This window comes from Narcine bancroftii, chromosome 3 (genome assembly GCF_036971445.1).
Source record: "Narcine bancroftii isolate sNarBan1 chromosome 3, sNarBan1.hap1, whole genome shotgun sequence".
Classification (NCBI taxonomy): domain Eukaryota; kingdom Metazoa; phylum Chordata; class Chondrichthyes; order Torpediniformes; family Narcinidae; genus Narcine; species Narcine bancroftii.
Window position 1 is genome coordinate 322,975,983 of NC_091471.1, and position 21,828 is coordinate 322,997,810.

The following is a 21,828-nucleotide window of genomic DNA, read 5'->3' on the forward strand; positions in this document are numbered from 1 at the left end:
AATAACACACACAACCAGACGGGTTGAGCTCAGTGAGCAGACTAGTTTTTTGCAGGCTGCTGGGCTGCACTTATACTCCCAGTCCTGTCCTGGATGAGAACCGCGCTGGAGGGCGGTCACTCACCCGGGTGTCACGTGGTCCCCCAGCACGGGGCTTCTGAGCCCCATGCTGGGAGGAAGGGAAAACCCCCGACGGCGCCATTTTGGCTGGCTGTCCCGCCACATGGCTAATAAGCGGGGCCGGTTCGTCTGTCTAGTGGTGAGCCGCCACAACTTGATATTATTTTTACACTTAAATAACTTTTATTTTTTGAGGTCAATTTTCACAGTTACCTTCTGGGGTGGCCATTCACACACAATGGCCTATGTATGGCTATCGCCACATGTTTAGACAAAGTACCGTAGGTGCGGTACTGAACGTGGGTCAGTGTCGCCCGTGACATATAACTTGTGTATCACGTCACTGCGTTGACATCGTCAGTGATGTCATTCATCTGTGTCCCAAAAAGCCCTCAGACAGAAAAGCAAAATGGCTCTTGATCCACATATCCTATGTATAGCATTATTCAAACCAGCCTTAACTCCATGTGTTGACTGCTGCTGGTAAGTAAATGTCTCCTTGCTGCACATTTAAATCTCCCGCGTTGCAATGTCGCATCATCACTACACCGTATTCATTAGACCATTGTTGCCGAATGCCTTCCGTTCAATTTAAACTGCAGACAGTCTGGAAAAATGCCTAGGGGAGCCGCAGGTAAAATTTCAGAACAGGAAGGAGTCATCCATTTCCATTCTGATCTTTTTACGCAGACTGTGTTCCGGGAATTTGGGAAGATACTTTAGCTTTTTTCTCTGGAATTTGGGAATTTTATTCCTGTTTATAATGGAGAGAATTTTTTCCAACCCAAACCAATTAAATTGTTGGTGAAGATGTGCCACAAAATGGGACTATTAACGAGACCATTCAGTAATTTACAAAAACCCAGAACATTAATAATAATAATGGTAATAAGCAAGATTGTATTTCTCCTGCTTTTTATGAGCAATTGAGCAATTTTCCACACTATCAAGAAAATATCAGGGTTGAATTGCAATAGAACAAATGGTTCTATTGCACCAGAGATGAGCTGAATGACATAGGTTGGTTTAGTGGTTAGCACAACACCTTTACAGTGCCAGCGATCAGGACCGGTCTGGGGTCCAAATCCCACGCTGTCTGTGAGGAGTTTGTATGTTTTTCCTGTGTCTGCATGGGTTTTCTCCCACTGTTCAAAATGCACCGGGGTGGGGTGTACGTTAATTGCGGGTAAATTGGATGGCATGGACTCGTGGTCTGAACTGGACTGTTATTGCTGTATGTCCAAATTAAACTTAAACAATTAAACTCAGTACTCTGACTGATGAAAGTCAATGTGCTGAAAGCCCTCTTGACAACCCTATCTACCTATGACACCATTTTCAAGATACTATGTACCTGTACTGCAGGACCCCTCTTTACAACTCTTCTCAGATCCCTACCATTCACTGTGTAGGTGCCACCCATGTCAGACCTCCAAAAATGTAATCAGTTCCATTAACCATTCCTCTGATGAACTGATCAAGATACTGCTGAAATCTTTGTCATCCATCTTTACAATCTACCGAACCAGACAGTTTATTGTTAGCCATAAACTTGCGAATCATGCCATGTACATTTTCATCTAAATCATTGCTATAGATGACAAACAGCAATGGGTCCAGCACTGAACCCTGAGGACACCACCAGTCATAGGCCTTGTTTTGTGTGATTAAATTGGGTTCGGTGGGATCACAGAGAAACGAGTCCAGACAGAGGCTACATGAACAATTGCGCACACGGAAATCATAATGGGGAAGGTACAAAATAACACTCGATACTTGAACAATATCAGCAGTCATATTGGATACAGTGACCTCCAATACCAGTGGCTGCTTTCCCCTCTCTCTCACACACTCATTCCTGGATCATTGAACCAATGGGGTATAGCTCAATACTAAGTATTCACTTTAAACAATGTAGGCAGTTACATGGGACACAACAATCTCTGATACAGTGGCTGCTTTCCCCTCTCTCCCACACACACGTGCAGTAATATTCAGTAACTAGCGCGTTCTTATTATACAGGGAGTTCAACACACACTCTTGGTTCCCTGTTTCAACGGGATTCAGCTTGATGCTAAATACTACAGTCCCACTCTAAGTGTAGTGCACACTTTACCAATGACTCGTCCAACAATGTCCACAGTTCGCAATCTGTGTTAGAGCAACGTTTATAGTCAGGACCAAGGAGCATAGAGACTGGTTGGCTGCACGTAATGGGCTTCTAAAGTACAGCAAGCTGGGGAGTCAGGCCCAGGTGATAGTAAGTGATTTAAAGGGGCCAGTGGTCAGGTGGGCAGAGTCCAACCTTGACTGGCAGGTGATGTGACTTCTGACAAGGTTCTAGACAGGGAGGTCACGTGACCTTTCACAATCTACATTCCCACCAGATTCCAGACAGAGAGGCCACATGAACCTCTGAAAAACAACCTTCCACCAATATTCTATCCATTCAGCGATCTCGCCTTGGATCCCATGTGTCACAGTTAGCGTAGGGCGGCATGGTTAGTGTAGTGGTCAATGCCAGTGACCTGGATTCAAATCCTCTGCTGTCTGTAAGGAGTCTGCATGTTCTCCCCATGTCTGCACAGGTTTCCTCCAGACACTCCAGTTTACTCCCACCTTTCAAAGAATACATACAGGAGTTGTAGGTTAATTGGGGTGATTGGGTGACACGGGCTCTTGGGCTGGAAATAACTATTTCTGTGCTATGTGTCTTACATTTTTTTAAAATTAAACCGACTCTGTGGAACCTTATCAAATACCTTGCTGAAATCCACATATACAATGTCTACAGCTCTGCCCTCATCAACCTGCTTGATCACATCTTCAAATAAAAACTCTCACTTATAAATCTGTGCTGATTTTCCCTAATTAGCCCTTGTCTATCTTAATGTCTATATAGCTTCTCCCTCATAAAACCCTATAGTAACTTACAAACCATAGATGTCAGGCTCACAGGCCTGGAGTTCCCAGATTTTCCCTGCAGTCCTTCTTGAACATTTTCCCCCCTCTAGTCTTTTGGCACCTCGCCTCTGTAGGATAACTCCTACAGTAAATCTCAGCCAGAGCACCAACACTTTCCTCTCAAGCTTCCTACAGTGTCCTCTGTTATGTCTGATCAGGCCCAGGAGATTTGTCTACCTCTATATGCATTGCCTTATCAACCATACCTCTAACTGATCTCAAGACACTGCCATTGACTTTCTCTACAGTAAAAACAGAGAAGTATTCATTGACGACCCTGTGTGACTCCACACAGTTGATCAAATTGATTACTGAGTGATCCAATATATTTCTCTGGTTAACTTTTTTCCAATCATGCACATAAAAGAGATTTACCTTAATGTTATATCAGAGCTAATTTCTATCTCCTTTTTGCCCTCCTGATTTCACTTTTTAGCTTGCTTCTCAGTTCCAAAAACTCCTCCAGCAATCCCCTTGATCCCAGCTGCTTATAGAGTCCCCATGCCTCCTTCTTGCTCTGGAAAGGAGCCTGAATTTCCTTCATCATCAAAGCTTTCCCAAGCTTGGATCTCTGTCCCTTTACTCTAATATGAACGTGCATGTCCTGGACTCTTGTTAACACTTTTAAAAACATTTCATTTTCCAAACATTCCTCTTCCTTCAAACAACCTGATCCAATTAACTGGAGTGAGTTCCCATCTCAAACCTTCAAAATTGGTCTTGCATCAATTCTGAATTTTAACTCGTGGTCCTGCACTGTCTCTCTCCATAATGATCTTAAACCTAATGGAACAAAGATCACTGGTCCCCAAAGGCACATCCACAAACACTTCATCCATTTGCCCTTCCCAATTTCCCAGACAAGATCCAACATTTTCGTCTCCCATGTGGGACCCTTTACATATTGCTGGAGGAATCTTGTGTGAATATATTTGACAAATTCCACTATGCCTTTCCCAGTCAATATTTGGAAAGTTAAAATCCCCAATTGTGACGACCTTATTTGACCTGCAGCAGCCTTCTTGCATATTTGCTCCTCTGATTCCTGTTATGGGTCTGTGATATACTCCGAACAAGGTGATCACACCTCAGCTCCAAGCTGACCTATCTGTAATGTCATCTCTGACCACTGCCATGACATCCTCTGAATGCAACACCCCTCCTCTTTTACTCTCATCTGTCCTTCCTGAAGCAACTGTATGTTGAGCTGCCAGTCCTGCCCCTCTCTTAACCAACTTTCCATAATGTCTACCACATCTCAATCCATGCTCCAAATTCATCTGCCTTACTTGACAAGCCTCTAGCTTTAAAATAGGTGCAATTTAAACCAACCATCTTTTCTTGCTCTCTGCCTTTTTCCTGTCCACTAAATGTTTTCTCATCACTCTCCATACCATTCACACTACTTCTGTCCTGCGTAGTATCTGAACCCCATGACATTAACTTATTCCATGTAGTGAGATTCAAATTTGTATATCCAGATCCATGGTTTTCAAACTGCCCCAAACTCACATTCCACCTTAAGTAATCCCTATGCCATTTGTGCTCTGTGATTGGAAAGGGAATACTGAAGGTGGTATGTGGATGGGAAGAGAAGGTTGAGAACCACTGCTCTAGATCCAATAATTACTGAATTATTTTGCTTGAGAAAAATTGTCATTGGCCCATTTCCTTTGGAGTTGTGAAACCGTGCACATAACGAGTCAGTTAGGTACAATTAAAAGTTTTCACACTTTTTCTTTCCACTCACAGACACCTTAAGCAATCCCTAACTAATCACAGACCAGCTATGGTATAGGGATTTCTTAAGGTGGAATGTAAGCATGGGGGGCAGTTTGAAAACCACCAATCTAGATCATTAGTACAGGCTGCTGGATTAATCATCCATTTCGAGTTGTCACCTTTATTTATCGTTCATACCACGCTCCAGGACCATGGAGCACATTTACGTAAATGGAAGTTAGAATAGAAGTTAAACAGATTGAAATATTAAACTGTTAAGACATATACAGTAAAAGTCCACGGTTCACTATCCACATGTTCTGGGAATTCAGGAGCCTGATGGCTTGGGGGAAAAAGCTGTTGCCTAATCTGGATGTAAGGGCCCGAGTGCTGCAGTACCTCCTACCAGATAGCAGAAGGGAGAACAGTTTACGCAATGTTTATTGCTTTTTGCCTGCAACGACTGATGTAGATGTCCATCATGGTAGGAAGAGAAACCCCCCAACAATCTTTTCCACTGACTTCACTATCCTCTGCAGTGGTCCGAGTAGGTACAACTTCCAAACCAGGCGGTGATGCAGTTGCACAGGAAGCTCTTGATACATCCTCTGTAGAATGTAGTGAGGATGGAGGGTGGGAGATGGACTTTCCTCAGCCTTCGCAGGAATTCGAGACGCTGCTGGGCTTTGTTTGCGATGGAGCTGGTGTTAAGGGACCAGGTGAGATTCTCCGCTAAGGGCATTCCAAGGAACTTGATACTCTTGACAACTTCAACAGTCGAAACGTCAATTGTCAGCAGAGCTATTGTTCCCATAAAATGCCTAACTCTCAATGGTTTGTCCACCTTCGTGTTTCCAGCACTGTTTTCATTTTTTATTTCCAGCATCTGCAGTTTATTTAATTGCTGGTTTGGATTAAAGTGGTTTCAGTAAATAAGTAAGGAGATCCTCCTTCAGCACATAAGATATTCTGATTGTGAGGTAGTGAGTAGACCAAGGGTTTTATTCCATGTGATGTACTAAGTTTAATCTTCTCAGAGTGCTTTGTTGGAAGAGCAGCAGTCAGTGATGCAGCATTGTGCAGAGGAGCGTCGAAGGCTGGCTGGTGAATGGGTAGCGTTCCACGCACAGCAGAAACTGAACAATGGGCGGATGGAGAGAGATGCCAACCGTTCCCTACAGCTCAGTGCACAGCAAGAAGGAGCCATCTTCAGCCTGGCAAAAGTAAGTGAGGAACATTTCTCTCGAGTCAAGTGGTATACACTCTGTTCATTCTTAGGATGCAGCAATGTTTGTGTGTCGGAAAAACTTTCTACTGGTTATTGATCAACATGTGTATCATTACAAAGGGTGAACATTTGGGCCTATCGAACAGGTAGTATAGCTTGAATTGCTGTCGGGTACCATGTAAACCAACGTAGCCTTTTCAACAGGACCAGCTTAGTCCATAAAACAAAAGAGAGGAATCGGGCCATTCGGCCCATCGAGTCACATTCTCATTGCATCATGGCTGATTTACTATCCTTTTCAAACCATTCTCCTGCATTTTCCCCATAATGCCTGATTCCCTTCCTGATCGAGAATTTGGGGTGACACACCGCAGTTAGTGCAACACTGCTACAGCGCCAGCGACCAGGATTTGAATCCAGACTGCCCGTAAGGAGTTTGCACGCCTTCCCTGAGTCTACATAGTTTCCTCCCACTCTTCAAAACGTGAATTGGGTGTAATTGAGGAGTACAAGACAAAAGGGCCTGCTACCATACTGTATGTCTAATTTTAAAAAAAATATCTATCTCCACCTTAATGATTTGGCCTCCACAGAAGTCTGTGGCAACAAATTCCACCTATTCACCACACTCATCTGTGTCCAAAGGGACATTTTGTACTCTGAGGCCGGGCACTCTGGTCCCACACTCCTGCAGCTTGGGAAACATCCTCTGCATATCCACTCAATCCAGACCTACCAGTACTAGAAAGGTTTCAATGAAATACCCCCTCGTTCTTCTCAACTCCAGCGAATACAATCCCAGAGCCATCAAACACTTGGGAGAGGAAAACCCTTCATCTCCGGGGATCATCCTTGTCAACCTCCTGTGGACCCTCTCCAATGCCAATGCATCCTTCCTTAGATATGGAGCCCAACACAGCTCTCGGTATCCTTTTAAAACTTATATTCTATCCCTTACGAAATGAATACTAGCATTCCATTTGGCTTCCTCACCATTCCTCACCAATGATTACATGTCCAAGTCCTGCACAACGACTCCCATGTTTCTCCTCCTCTAATTTCTCATTCAGGTTGATGATCACCTGATTGTACATAGACAAACAGATGAAGCAGCATCTTTCCAGACCATGGTGCATACACAAAAACACACATTACGCAGTACTTAACATCACTTAAATTATCAAAATAAATACAAATCAATATTTGGGATGGTTGTCTTGGTTACAGGATGCCATTTCTCAGTCTCACAGCCTGTGGGAAGAAACTAATCCCCAGCCTGGCATGTGATGCTGCCTTTCCTTTTTGATGGTAGTGGGCAGAAGATGCTGTGCACAGGATGGAGGGGGTCTTCCATAATTCCTTCAGCGCTGGAGCCTCTTCACCTTGTATGTCAATGATCTGGATGATGGATTAGATAGCTGAGTGGCCATTTTTGTAGATCAGAGGAGAGGCCGATTGTCTTGAGGAATCACAGACTGTAGAAAGACTTGGGTTAGGAGACTGGGCAAGAGTTCAGTGTAGAGAAGTGTATGATCATGCACTTTTGTGGAAGAAATAAAGGCAAAGATTATTTTCTATCGGGCAATGAGTTCAGGATTGCTGCAGACTTCAGGAGGACAAAGGTTTCAACCATTCTCCACTGCACATCAACAGTGGAGAGCATCAAATGGTACGAGAACAACAACCTGACTCTCAATATGGACCAGGCAAAGGAAATGATTGTGGATTTCAGGAGGATGTGGCTCCGTCGAGGAGCGAATGAAGAGCACAAAGTTCCTTGGTGTGCATATAAGCGGCGACCTATCCTGGATCCACATCATCTGCTCATTAGTCGGCAAGACGCAGCAGTGCCTTCCCTTCCTGAGGAGGCTGAGAGGGCAAGGCTACTGACCCTCATGTTGAAAACCTTTTACCAATTGAGGTGAACTCTCCAGATGTATATTTGTGTGGTACAGTCACTGTAAAGCATCGGACTGGAAGTCCATACAAATAGCCGAGAGGATCGTTGGGGTTTCCCTTTCCTCAGTAGTGTACTCCAAACTATAATCTTCCTTCAGTCTCAACTCAATGATTCCCCACAAAAGTATCATACCTGCTAATTCCCAGCTGCGTTACAAGATCATCAACCTTATTTCTTATACTGTGGCATTTAAATGCCCTTCAATGCTATATTCATGACCCTTTTCAATTTTGTTTGTCCTATTGACCGCCTGTTGTTCCTCAAAATCTCACTACACAGTGTATCTCTTCTTCTTCTTTGGCTTGGCTTCGCAGATGAAGATTTATGGAGGGGGTAAAAGTCCACGTCAGCTGCAGGCTCGTTTGTGGCTGACAAGTCCGATGCGGGACAGGCAGACACGGTTGCAGCGGTTGCAGGGGAAAATTGGTTGGTTGGGGTTGGGTGTTGGGTTTTTCCTCCTTTGCCTTTTGTCAGTGAGGTGGGCTCTGTGGTCTTCTTCAAAGGAGGTTGCTGCCCGCCAAACTGTGAGGCGCCAAGATGCACGGTTTGAGGCGATATCAGCCCACTGGCGGTGGTCAATGTGGCAGGCACCAAGAGATTTCTTTAGGCAGTCCTTGTACCTTTTCTTTGGTGCACCTCTGTCACGGTGGCCAGTGGAGAGCTCGCCATATAACACGATCTTGGGAAGGCGATGGTCCTCCATTCTGGAGACGTGACCCACCCAGCGCAGCTGGATCTTCAGCAGCATGGACTTGATGCTGTCGACCTCTGCCATCTCGAGTACTTCGACGTTAGGGATGAAAGCGCTCCAATGGATGTTGAGGATGGAGTGGAGACAACGCTGGTGGAAGCGTTCTAGGAGCCGTAGGTGATGCCGGTAGAGGACCCATGATTCGGAGCCGAACAGGAGTGTGGGTATGACAACGGCTCTGTATACGCTTATCTTTGTGAGGTTTTTCAGTTGGTTGTTTTTCCAGACTCTTTTGTGTAGTCTTCCAAAGGCGCTATTTGCCTTGGCGAGTCTGTTGTCTATCTCATTGTCGATCCTTGCATCTGATGAAATGGTGCAGCCGAGATAGGTAAACTGGTTGACCGTTTTGAGTTTTGTGTGCCCGATGGAGATGTGGGGGGGCTGGTAGTCATGGTGGGGAGCTGGCTGATGGAGGACCTCAGTTTTCTTCAGGCTGACTTCCAGGCCAAACATTTTGGCAGTTTCCGCAAAGCAGGACGTCAAGCGCTGAAGAGCTGGCTCTGAATGGGCAACTAAAGCGGCATCGTCTGCAAAGAGTAGTTCACGGACAAGTTTCTCTTGTGTCTTTGTGTGAGCTTGCAGGCGCCTCAGATTGAAGAGACTGCCATCCGTGCGGTACCGGATGTAAACAGCGTCTTCATTGTTGAGGTCTTTCATTGCTTGGTTCAGCATCATGCTGAAGAAGATTGAAAAGAGGGTTGGTGCGAGAACACAGCCTTGCTTCACGCCATTGCTGTATCTAACCCGACCTTGTTGGTTTTCGTGCAGTAGGTTAATCATGTTGAGGAACTTTGGGCGACATCCGATGCGCTCTAGTATTTGCCAAAGCCCTTTCCTGCTCACGGTGTCGAAGGCTTTGGTGAGGTCAACAAAGGTGATGTAGAGTCCTTTGTTTTGTTCTCTGCACTTTTCTTGGAGCTATCTGAGGGCAAAGACCATGTCAGTAGTTCCTCTGTTTGCGCGAAAGCCGCACTGTGATTCTGGGAGAATATTCTCGGCGACACTAGGTATTATTCTATTTAGTAGAATCCTAGCGAAGATTTTGCCTGCAATGGAGAGCAGCGTGATTCCCCTGTAGTTTGAGCAGTCTGATTTCTCGCCTTTGTTTTTGTACAGGGTGATGATGGTGGCATCACGAAGGTCCTGAGGCAGTTTTCCTTGGTCCCAACAAAGCTTGAAAAACTCATGCAGTTTACAAATACATGCAGTGTATCTACTTGTGTATCATCTGCCCATTCACTGCTTCTCATTCTGGGTCCTATCCCCCTGCCAAAAATCCTCCCCAACAGCTCCGGTAAACTTGCCTGCCAGGATATTGGACCCCTCCAGTTCAGGTGCAACTTGTCCTTTTTGTACAGGTCAGACCTTCCCCATAAGAGATCCTAATGATCCACAAATTGGAAGCCCTGCCCCTGGCACCAATTCTAGCCATGCATTCATCTACCACATCTTCCTATTCCTAGCCTTTCTGGTGCAATCCAGAGATTAACACCCTTGAGGTCCTACTTTTTAGCCTCCTTCCTAACTCCCTATGTTGTCTCTTCAGGACCTCATCCCTTTTCCTATCTATGTCACTGGTATCATGTAAACCAATGTGGACCATGACATCTGGCTGCTCACCTTCCACTGGACTAGGCAGAAAAATAGTTCAGCACAGACCAGAAGGGCCAGTTTCTGTGCTGTGATGTTCTATGGTTTTATTAAATTAAATTAAAATAAAATTATTCCAGGGATCTGGTAAAAATATTACCATAACGTAAAATACAAAAATCTTCATATTTTGTTGGGATTTGGGATTTTTTAGGTAGCAACTTTTCAGTTAAGACGTTACTGGCTGCTTTGAAATAGTAATCAAACATCACTAGCTGTTGATCACACTGAGTCTTCCTTCTCCTGTAGGAACAAGCTGAATTGGAAGTAAAAGCTGTTGAATTAAAGTCAAAGGAGAAACAGCTGGCTCAGCAACAAGAGGCCCTAAATCAAGAGCATCATGAACTCCAGCTGGAGAAGGAGAAGGTTAACACCATGGCAATCCGCATCAGACAGAGGGCTGAAGAGATTGACAACATGAGCAAGGTGTGGACATCCTGGGCTTATCAAATTTGTTCCAAAAAATGTCTGATTTATATTTCTAGGTGGAAATAACATTTGTCAATTTAGATTATTAATTGTTCAATTTATTTCTTGAAAAAACTAGGAGCAAAGATAACTTTTAGTTCCATTTTAAAGGGATAACATTTGAAATTGTAAGTCTTTCACTGATGTAATCCTCGTTCTTCGACCAAACATTACATCATAGGAGAAAAGAAAATCAGTGAACAGATCATCTGTAGTTTGGACACCTATGCTGAGAAACTGGACCTGAGGCATTTTTGGAGTCAAAATGGTTGCTGCACAGAATGACAATGCTGTCACAAATAATTATTAAAATTGGGGTATCATTGCCTTGCAAAATAATTATCAGTGTTTTCTCCCTTTCCAGAGCATTAAATACCAACCTGCAGTTGGGCGCTGCTGGCAGGTGGGGCAGGCTTTCAGAGAATTCTCTGCCAAGAAGCTGAAGGAGAATTGTGCAGGGAGGGTGTCAGGGAAGGAGGAGAAAATGACTTTTAGAAGTTTAACAGCATATTGGGTCCTCCGAGGAGATGCCCTGACTGTGGAGAGGACCTGATGGTGACTTGATTGTGAGTTATCCTAAGCCCCCAGAGGAAGCCTTTTAAACCCAGGCAGCATTTGATTGTGTATATTAGATGTTTGTAATTCCCAACACTCCCAAGTCCTCTGAAAGTTGCACCATGTATTTTGGAGACCTAGTAGAAATGCCTTCAAAACACAGGCTGCAGTACTTAAATCCACTGTCCTCTCAAAGGAAATGGGAGGTGGACAACTATTTATATCAAGAGGTTTGCTTCCTGAAAAAAAAATTGAGGTTTATGATAGACAACTTCAAGCTGAATGCAAACATAAATTCAGATTTGATGTATCACATAGGAAGTTGGAGTAACATTAAATTAACTTTTATTGAATTTAGTTTGTTAATCGCATAATGATGCTGACACATTGTGTTAGTTCCACTGACCTACAAAGGTTTTGCAGGTGATTTTCATTTGTATTCAGCATCTGATGCCTCTCATGTCAGAGTCCACAATGGTCGGCAGTATTGATGGATTCCATTTGCCCTGAGACCGCTCTTCCATGGCTGCAAAGTCCTGGTGAAACCTTTCACCGTGTTGCACCAAGGTCAGAAGGGAAGAAGTCCAAGTGTGAATGCAGAAAATGAATTTTCAATGACATGTTGCGATTCATTATTTTGTATGCTTGTAGTCGACAAAATATGATAGGAAATCACAAAAATAGGTTGTATCTAAAAAATCACTTTAAGGTGATTTTCTTGATCAACAACCAAAAATCCATAAAATGCACCAAAAAGACTTCAGGAAGCAAGATCTTTGTTGTCCTGTGTAATCAGTATTCCACCAATAACCCCCACAACCCACCTGGAACTCTGGATTTGGAGAGTACAATAATTTGTGGCAATTATCCTTGCATTTTGCCACGAATTCTCAGTCCTCTGTCTGCAGGTTGCCTGTGCAGAGCTTTCCAACTTCAGACTCAAATTGGTGCAGATTTTGCCTGTTGGACATGACCTGGAACAGTTACCACTTGAATGCATTCCAGGAGGAAATTACAAAATGTTAAGCGGCAGTCTTTAATCTCGTTTCTGCAGCTTTCTTCACAGAAGTATGAGGAAGGAGAACAAGCATTAATGGAAGCTAAAAAGGTGGAGTCTGAGCACCAGGCACGACTGCATGCTATCCAACTAAAAATGGAGAGACTTCAGCAGCAAGAGCAGCAGATACACCAGGTACATTCGGGAATTATTGTCACTCTTTCTGTGGGAATAGTTGTGATGATTACAAGAGGGGTATTCTTGCATCAAGCATCAGGTACAGAGGAGAGAACAGACAACAGGGCAAGTAAAACAGTTCCCTGTACTGGCTGAGCAGATGTGATGAGGAGAGGGAAATAACAGGCATCTTTTTATGGTCAAGCTGGAGGGGAGCTGTGAGATGTTTTCACCTAGTACCATGAAGGAACTGTGTTAATGGTAGCTAATGTTCCCTTGTGGCAAAAAGCACAGATGTTAAATTTATTTTCCATCTCCTGAGAGCATTTGGATCAGTTTGGTAGCACCAAGAATTAATTAAGTCCACCAACACGAGGTAATCGTGCATGGGATCGTCAGCGTAACAAGCGGGCAGTAGGACCCTACGGAGGAGTGTTATGTCTTCGCTCTCCAGGTTGGCTCCAATGCAGCCATTTCCACTTCTTGTTTTCTGTTAACCACCCAGATTCACTCTTTTTTTTAATACTTTTGTTTGCCATCTTATCAAATGCCTTATGAGTATAGAGTGTATTCCTTCATGCCTATCAGACATGATAAAAACCAAGACTGCTTGCACGGGTAAAGTTTAAAAACTTTACATTGTGGCAGTGAATAGAATGAAAGCTAGCATTTATATATTACCTTTTATTTCTTTTTGGACGTCTCAGAGCTTTTGACAAAATCAGCTGCTGTATAAAGAGAGTTGCTTTGCTTTAATCTAAGAGTATTTAATATAACAAGGGTGTGGTTGTCAATGCTGTTAAAAATTAATAAGGGAATTGAAATTAAAGCATCCCTTTTGGCAAAACTCGATTTGATTTTCAGGAACGTCTGATCCTGGCCCAGCAGCGACATCTTCCACACAAACTCACAGTTGAGCTTCCAGACAAGACACTGATATCACCCATTAGAAACCAAATAGTATCCACAATTAACCATTCGTGTAAGTGCTTTCCTGAAACTAGTCTCTCCTGCTGGTGAGTACACGCAGTGCACTTTTCATTAGTTATATTCCTCAAACCAAACTGAGGTAAGAACTAAAGGCTTACTTTGTTCATGAAGATGATGTAGTGTAACATTCAAATGTGGGGTGGGGTTGGGAATGGCACATACCTGCTGGATCCACAACGCGGTTAACACATCGCTGTTACAGTGCCAACGACCAGGTCCAGGGTTCAAATCTTGCACTGTCTTGTATGTTCTCCCCATGTCTGCATGAGTTTTCCCCAGGGTCTCTGGTTTCTTCCCTCCATTCAAAATGTACTGGGGCTATGGTGTAATTGGGTGGAACAGGATCGTGGACTCCAATAAAGAATGAACAGTTTAAAAATGTCGAAGTGCCTTCTCATAAAATCGGGTTGCACTTCATTTCCAGAGCAGTTCAGTCTGCCCCAGCATTGTTTTTAGAACATCTGATAATATGACAGCTCTTTATATTCAAGTTCATTCAAGTTCTGAAGCACAGGAGAGGCTGCAGCTTTACCAGTGAGAGTGCTACACTGATATTTCCCACACTAGAAATAATGATGGGTGGTTCCTCTAACACTCCTCACTGCAAAACACTAGGCTATTTGAACCTATGGTTCCCAAATCTTTCAGTACTTGTAATTTTTGCTTATTTGAGTCTGTGTTAAAATATCTAATTTCCCTTTTGACATTGGTAAAATACATAAATGTGAGCAGGAGTCTTGTCTGTCATCAGCACACGTTATAAAATCAGGGGTGTGAATCTGCCACGTTTGTGCTCACATGCGCACATTAGAGAAAACATGGGTTCTGACTTTTCATCATCTCCAACTGCAGTGATCTTTGTAACGCTGCTCTTTTGTAAGTTTACAACAGCCAAAAGCGAAATGTGCTTGTTGCTCGTATCTCCTTTAGATCTTCCCTCAGTCCGTAATAATGCTCATAGGGCAGCACCTGGCAATTCTGGATCAGATCAAGATACTGAAAGAGTCGTGGGATCTGAGGCTTCAGAATTAGATGTCAGACTTGCTATTTTCCGGCATGCTGCTGAAAAGGTAAGCTCTGTTTGTGTGTGTACAATAGATAGGCCATTCAGCCCCTGACTGCTCCAAAATTCCATAAAGGCATGGCTGATCAGACTTCGAGTCTGTAACGGACCTTGGATGTGACCAAAAGTGAACACAATCAAGATCCTGAAAAGAATCAATACATTCTAAAATAATCTGATCGGGATCATACTGAGCTCGACTTAGCCTCATCGGGCTCCCACAGTGACTCTTGCCTTTTTGTTTCGTTTGTAGGACCGTGGCTTCCTTGAAGATGAGCAGTTCTTCCTGGAGACACTAAAAAAAGCTCAATATAACACATTTTCTCAAACAGCTTAAAGCTGGCCTTGGCAAATTTTGTTAACTTCTCTGCATAAATTCCTTTGTGTGTTTGTGTGTAAACAATATATGGAAGAATTGTACAAATTTTTAATCTTTTTTACATTTATAATTTTTGGAGAAAAGTAGGTCAGGTGTATCAATATACAATTTTGAAATGTGCACCTGACTGTTCCAATGGTAACAATTCTCAATTCTGCTGGCTTGGATACAGATCAACTTTTGGCACACATTTAGATGATCAAAAACAGCTTAAATCAATTGAAGTGCAAGCCCAAGTACCTTGAATATAGATCACTTGATACAAGTGGTCCTAACCCAACCTTTCCATTGGTTATGAACCAAAATACCACCTCTACATACAACCAAGTCCTTGAGGATGGACTGATTTTTCTGAAATAAGCACTTCTCAGTCACAGTCCTTTCAACTGATTCCATGCATTCAAAGATCCTTTAATTTTGATCTTTTATCCAATGTTTCAGTACCTTTACCTACACAAAGAACAGGTTTAAAGGGACTAGTGGACTGCTGGAAATGAATTTATCAAGTTGCATTCTTTGTTTATACACGAGTAGGTTGATCCAAATTCCTTTGGCAGTTCACCAGTACTGTCAATTCTTTTTTGAATATTTTATTTATAAATTTTCAAACTCAAACTGTTTCCAATAATCAATCACAAGTTCCAGTCATCAATTGTAGGCAGAATTCGCCATTGAGTCCGGGCCATTTCCCCCCTCCTCCTCCCACAATCAACAGACCAGTTACACCCCACATTCAAGTCACCAACAACAGAGGTAGGGAACAGATCAGGGATTTGTCACAGCCCGACACCTGGCACCCAGGCTGGTATATTTTTCTTGACTTGATTGAGGTGGAATGGACCCCCTGCCCCTCAGTAGAAGATTAGACGGGGGGAGGCAGGGTGGCGAGATGCGCAGATCCACACTATAACTGTGCTCCTATGAAATTTTGATATGGTTGCCAAATTTTTAGGAAGGTCTTATATTTTTTCCTTAAGTTCTAGGTGATATTCTCCAAGGAACACAGCTTTGCATTTCTGTGTTCCAGTGCGCAATGCCCAATTGAGAATCAGATTTCCAGGGAACCGCTCTGCACTTCCTGGCCATTACAAATTGGATTTGGAATTTGGACTGCTTCGTCTTAAGCTTTTGTCCATCCTATTTCCCAATAAGAACAGCTCGAGGTCCTATGGGAATTCTTTACCAATGATTTTTTTCTAGGGCTTGGTCTAGTTCCAGCCAGAAGGGTCTCTGGTTTGGTCTTATTCAATGTTTGTGGGTGTCAAATATAGCTGGTGGAGAAAGGTATACTGCACTAGCCCTTTCCATGCATTAATAATCATGCTTATGCTGTGCCGACACAGGTGTGACCAGCACCGCTCATCAATTGTTGTTCTTAAGTCTGACTCCCACCTTTGTCTCAATTTGTGAAGGCCCGATTTAGGGCCTTCTGCTTGGAGTAAGAAATACATCTCCAAGATGAACTTCCCTGTGTTCACCTTTCGAATTAGGGTCTCTATGTCATTGTGCATCGGTAGGGTCATGGATGGACCTAATTTGTCCCTCAAAAAAGATCTTATCTGAAGGTAGTAGAGGAACGTCCTATTTGACATATTTATTTCTGAGTTGTTCAAATGTCATTAGTTGTTCCTGCTCATAACAGTCCTCGATCCACCTGAACCCCTCTTGGCACCAGATGTCCAGGATTTTGTTGTCCACCATCAATTCAGAGTCGGGGCATTTTTGGGGACAGCTCCACCTTAGACCCTACATGTTGATTAATTTTGTTCCATATAGAAATTGTGTTAATATAAGGCTGTCTTTTTTGCCAGATAATAATTTAGTGTCCTATTTATAAATAAACCTTCCTGCTACCGTTTCACCCACTGCAAGCAGTCCAGTTTGTGCGCAGGATGGAGTACTGGCAATTCTTCTTCGGGATTTGGCTCTTGGAGCCTGCTGTGCATTCATAGTTCTGAGCTGGCCTCTCCATCGGCACCAAGTTTGTGCAGCAGCTACACATCCCTGAATACACAAACATGTTGTGAATTAACTCAGTGACTGAGCCTCCACACTCGGTGGGGTAGGGAGAGGGCAGAGAGATCCAAATGTTCATCACTCGAGTGAGGATTTACTGTAGTTCTCATTTCAAAAATATATTCATAATAAATATGTATTTAAAACACAGTGCAAATCTTTTCACCTTTAGTGATCTTTCTGTACAAGAAGGTTCCATATCCTTCTTTTGCACACAGTGGCATTGGAATCATGCGGTTCCCTAGGGTAACACACCTTCCATTCTTTAAGGGGCTTTGCCACAAGACTTGATGTCTGGTATCAGAAGAATCCTAGCATGTAGTTCTTCCCCACAGAGCCTTTGAAGTACATTCCTCAGCACAAACTCCTGCCTGACATCTTGCTATGCTGGAAGACCCACAGGTTTCAGGCAGACCAGAGTGACTTTTGCCACAATGATGCTCTTCCAGCAGCACTTGATGTCTGTTTCTGCACGTATCCCTGGGTAAATCAGAGGCCTGTTCAGGATGAAATGTGACAACAACCCTTACATCCAAATCCTGATGCTGATGACCTGGTCATCAGACGATGTTTGGGTTTATTTTTGCCTCCATTATTCAGGAACATGTGCACGGTGACCCATCAGACCCTTTCCAAAGAAGAGCCCAAGATTAAATGGTGTTTGAGGAGATTCAGAAGGTCACCAAAGACGCTCGGACATCTACAGTTGTACTGTGGAGAGCATTCTGGCTGGTTGCTTCACTGCCTAGTACTGAGACGCCATCTCTCAGGACAAGAAAAAACTCCAGAGGATTGTTAACTCGGCCTGTGACATCACGGGCACCAGACTTCACTCCATGGAGGATGTCTACATGAGGTGATGTCTTAAAAAAAGTCTCCTCAAAGGTGCCCATCACCCAGGCCATGCCCTCTTCACTCTGCTACCATCGGGGAAAAGGTACAGGAAGATGAGCACTCAGTGGCACAAGGACAGATTCTTCCCCATTGTGATCAGATTCCTGAATGAACAATGAACCGAAGACACTGCCTCACTTTGACTTTTCATGCACTATTTCTATTTATTGTTGTAAGGTGGTTTACATAAATGTTTGCACTTCGATGCTGCCACAAAACAATGAATTTTTGTGACTTGTTCGTGACAATAAATTCTGGTTCTGAAAAGGAAGATGACCCAGATGCTCAGTGCCTAAAGGTAAACAGCCTGTTGCAGGAGAGCATAGTTGTCCTTCTAGCGTTTTGGCTCCTGATGCAGACTCAAACTGGGCGCACAATCTGCAGTCAGACTATGGATCTAAGCAGGAGGCCACACTATCATCCACATCCAGGTAGTCTTTGATCTAAATGTCCCCACTGCCAGGCAACATCAGTGCAGATCACATACAAACACTTCAAAACAGATCTCATTTAAAATACTGGAGCTCTGCTCAAGCCAAACAGTCTGGCTCCAAGAGCCTTTGCAAAAGCTTTCGGAAGTGTCCAAGGGACTTCACTAATGGATTGTTGTTTTGAAAAGCAACAGATTAAAGAACTCAGAGGAGTAGGCTGGGAGCCTCAGGCTGTCTGAGTGCTGCTTTCTGTTCTAAGAGTCAAACAGGCTTTTTTCTGTGATACAGCGAGAGATCAGTTCTGCAGTTTTACAGTCAGCAGCAGCAGCTGGGACTAGAACAGGACAAGCTAGCAAGCTTGTGGAAAATCCCATTTGGAAGACAGGTTGTGAGTGATTAGTTCAGCCTGGTCAAATCCCTTGTGGCTGCCTAATGTTTCACTTGAAATAACTCTGTGGTGACCTGAAAGAAAGAGATTATCATCTGGAAAACCCTGATGGGGAAATTTTCATCATCAAGATACTGAGGTGGCTGATTAGAAGAGACAGTTTGTGTCAAGGAACAACAAATCTCTATCTGAAAACTGACAAGGACCTTCCTGAGCGGTAACCATTTACCTTTCAATGCATGGTGAACTTCATAAATGTTAATTCTGCGCATAGTATAAGAACTGCCTGTAACCAGTGAACTTGGAGGAATGAGGTGATATTGGACTGTGAATCAAGAACTTTTCTGAACTTACACATACATTACATACACGTGCACTTAGAATTAGAAGGGGGTTAAGTTAGGTTAGTTAAGTTAATAGTGATAAGTTAAAGTGTGATCCCTTTTTCATGTTTAAAGATAATTAAAAGCAACTTTTGTTTAAGTAACCCTTTGTCTTGGTGAATATCTGTTGCTGGGTTTTGGGATCCTCTGGGCTTGTAAAAAAATTGAAACACATGCACACAGCTAATAAACGGGCGTGGGATAAAGATACACACGTGCATATAATCAAGGGAAAAGTAAATTTGTGTCCCGCCAACCCTGGTCTCTGGCGAACATGGCTCTGTGCTAATCTAGGGGCACTGATTAACCCTATTACATGGATTCCTTATCTCACCAGCAGCTTCTCCAGTACAGGTCCACATTTCTCAGCCCAGGATGGAGCAGGGGTTCCTCAAAGTGACAAAAGAGAGAACAAAGGGCGCATGGTACCTTTACAGTGCATTGGAGAATCCAGCGCGGGTGATTGACTGGGGGGCTAATGGCTTGGTGCCAGGCAGGCTAATCTCATCATGGTAGCTAATGACCTAAGGTCAAGTACAGGCAGGCTGGAGGGTGTAGGGCAGGTAATTAACATGGGCCAACAGCAAGGTGTGTGCTGATAGGTGGGGCAGAACATGAGCTGATGTGTCCTCTGACCAGGTGGGGAGGAGTGCATCATGTGACAGCTACGAGCTCTTCCAAAACATCGTCCTTCCTAATGGTTTCAGGAAAAGGTTCTAAGAAACTCCAGACTTGATGGAGAAGCTGTTTCTCACTCATTGATTTGAACTGCATTACAGATGTTTGTGCAGCACAGTTGGTCCCGACTCCAGGTTCCACCCCTAAAGTCCATTTTGGAGAGCATGTCCATCCAGTCTAAGGCCTTGGCCTGATCCAAGCTGACTAGATGGACATACATCCATCTATCCTCCATGTATCCCTTAGCAGCATGAGCCTGTCATAGGTTTTCCTGACATAATTAGCACAAGTTTAATCTGAGTAGGTCACCTGGCCGAGAGCAGACTTGACAGTGTCGGCAATGGCTATGAACAGGATTCAATCCACTTTCAGCAGCGAGATGGATGTCTTCCTATTTCCTTCTGTGCTTGTAGATTAGGATGACAATGAGAGAGGTAGAGAGAGATAAAAAGAGATATAGGTAGAGAAATTGATAGAGATCCAGGTAAAGAAATAGATAAAGATAGAAAGAGTGCTATAAAGATATATACACGCACACAAACACAGATTGAGAATTATATATAGAGAGAAAGGAGAGAGAGAGACTGATAGATTGAGATACAGGAATATATATGTATGTGTGTATATTATTGAGAGAGAGATACATGGAAAGAATATATATGTATATAGAAAAGGAGAGATACATAGAGAAAAATATATATATATGAGAGAGAGAGAGAGACTGATAAGAGTATGTGACCACCCCCCCCAAAACCCAGCAGCATTGATATTCACCAAGGCAAATGGTTACTGAAATAAGTTGTTTTTAATTATCTTTAAACATGAAAACAGGATCACACTTTAACTTATCACTATTAGCTTAATTAACCTAACTTAACCCACTTCTAATTCTAAGTGCACATGTATGTAATGTGTATAAGTTCAGAAAAGTTATTTGATTCACAATCCAATCTCACTCCTCCACGTTCACTGGTTGCAGACAATTCTTATACTGTGCACAGAATTTAACATTTATGAATTTCACCAGGCTTTGGTATTTGAAAAGTAAATGGTTACTGCTCAAAAAGGTTCTTGTTGATTTTCAGAGAGAGAATTGTTGTTCGCTGAACACCCACAACGTAACCAGCTATGTCAGTGTCTTGCTGGAGAAACTTACCCCAACAGGGTTTTCCAGATGATAACTTCTTTCTTTCAGGTCACCACAGAGTTCCTTTTCTATTTCCCTTATCTCAGTGAAAAAATTATACAGCTATTCTTGCATGGACCACAAGGGCTTTGAACAGGCTGAATTCAAAACTCACAACCTGTCTTCAAATGGGGTTTCAAAGCTGCCAGCTTGTCATGCTGCAGAAACCAGCAGTCAGTCACTCTCTCTCACTCCCTCCCTCCCTCCTTGCAAAACCACATGACTTTCTTAGAATAGATAACTGCAGCCAGACAGATGGGGGCACTGGACCCAAACTTTTGAGTCCATTAATCTGTTACTTTCCATTACGACACAGCATGTCCAATTTATACCTACTTGTGAAGTCCTTCAGCAAAGCAGTTTCCATTGTCTTTACAAAGGCTCTGACATTTTAAATTATATCTTTGTTTTGAAGTGGTTGTATCCTACACTAAAAAAAACCCACAATTTTTCTCCTTAAAAACATATCTATATACAAATAAAATATTACATAATCCGCCACTACACACATGCAAACAAGTGCTCTCTGTAATGTTTGAGACAAAGACACTTTTCCCCTGTTATCTGCCCCTGTGCTCCACAGTTTTAAAGGACATATTCCAGATTTTATTCAAGGTGTCACTCCTGGCGACAGTGGGGTTGCTCTGTTCAGGGCACTTACCTTCGTCAATCAGCTCTGTCACCTCCAGAGAATGAAGAGAACATGGGAAAATAAACCTATGATTGATGTAGGTTAATGTAAATGTGTGAGAAACAGAAGTACCTTCACAGAAATTGCTCAAGACAAAAATTGAGAACAAAGAACATTTATTTATATTTACAACATT

At 43.1% G+C, this 21,828-nt stretch overlaps 1 protein-coding gene across 7 annotated transcripts in view; it reads left to right on the plus strand.

Annotated features, from left to right (window-relative positions):
* Positions 1 to 18,156, plus strand: part of LOC138759100 (fas-binding factor 1 homolog) — a 155,363-nt gene extending 137,207 nt beyond the window's left edge. For 6 of the 7 annotated variants that reach the window (XM_069929008.1, XM_069929006.1, XM_069929005.1 and 3 more), the window contains 6 exons: positions 5,845 to 6,030; positions 10,646 to 10,822; positions 12,474 to 12,611; positions 13,458 to 13,575; positions 14,514 to 14,653; positions 14,900 to 18,156. In XM_069929008.1, the coding sequence (XP_069785109.1) occupies positions 5,845 to 6,030; positions 10,646 to 10,822; positions 12,474 to 12,611; positions 13,458 to 13,575; positions 14,514 to 14,653; positions 14,900 to 14,983 (843 nt within the window). In that variant the 3' untranslated portion in view covers positions 14,984 to 18,156. Of the gene's footprint in view, positions 1 to 5,844; positions 6,031 to 10,645; positions 10,823 to 11,228; positions 11,431 to 12,473; positions 12,612 to 13,457; positions 13,576 to 14,513; positions 14,654 to 14,899 lie in introns of those variants that run through there. The other variant, XM_069929010.1, reaches the window with a different exon arrangement.
* Positions 18,157 to 21,828: the final 3,672 nt, after the last annotated feature.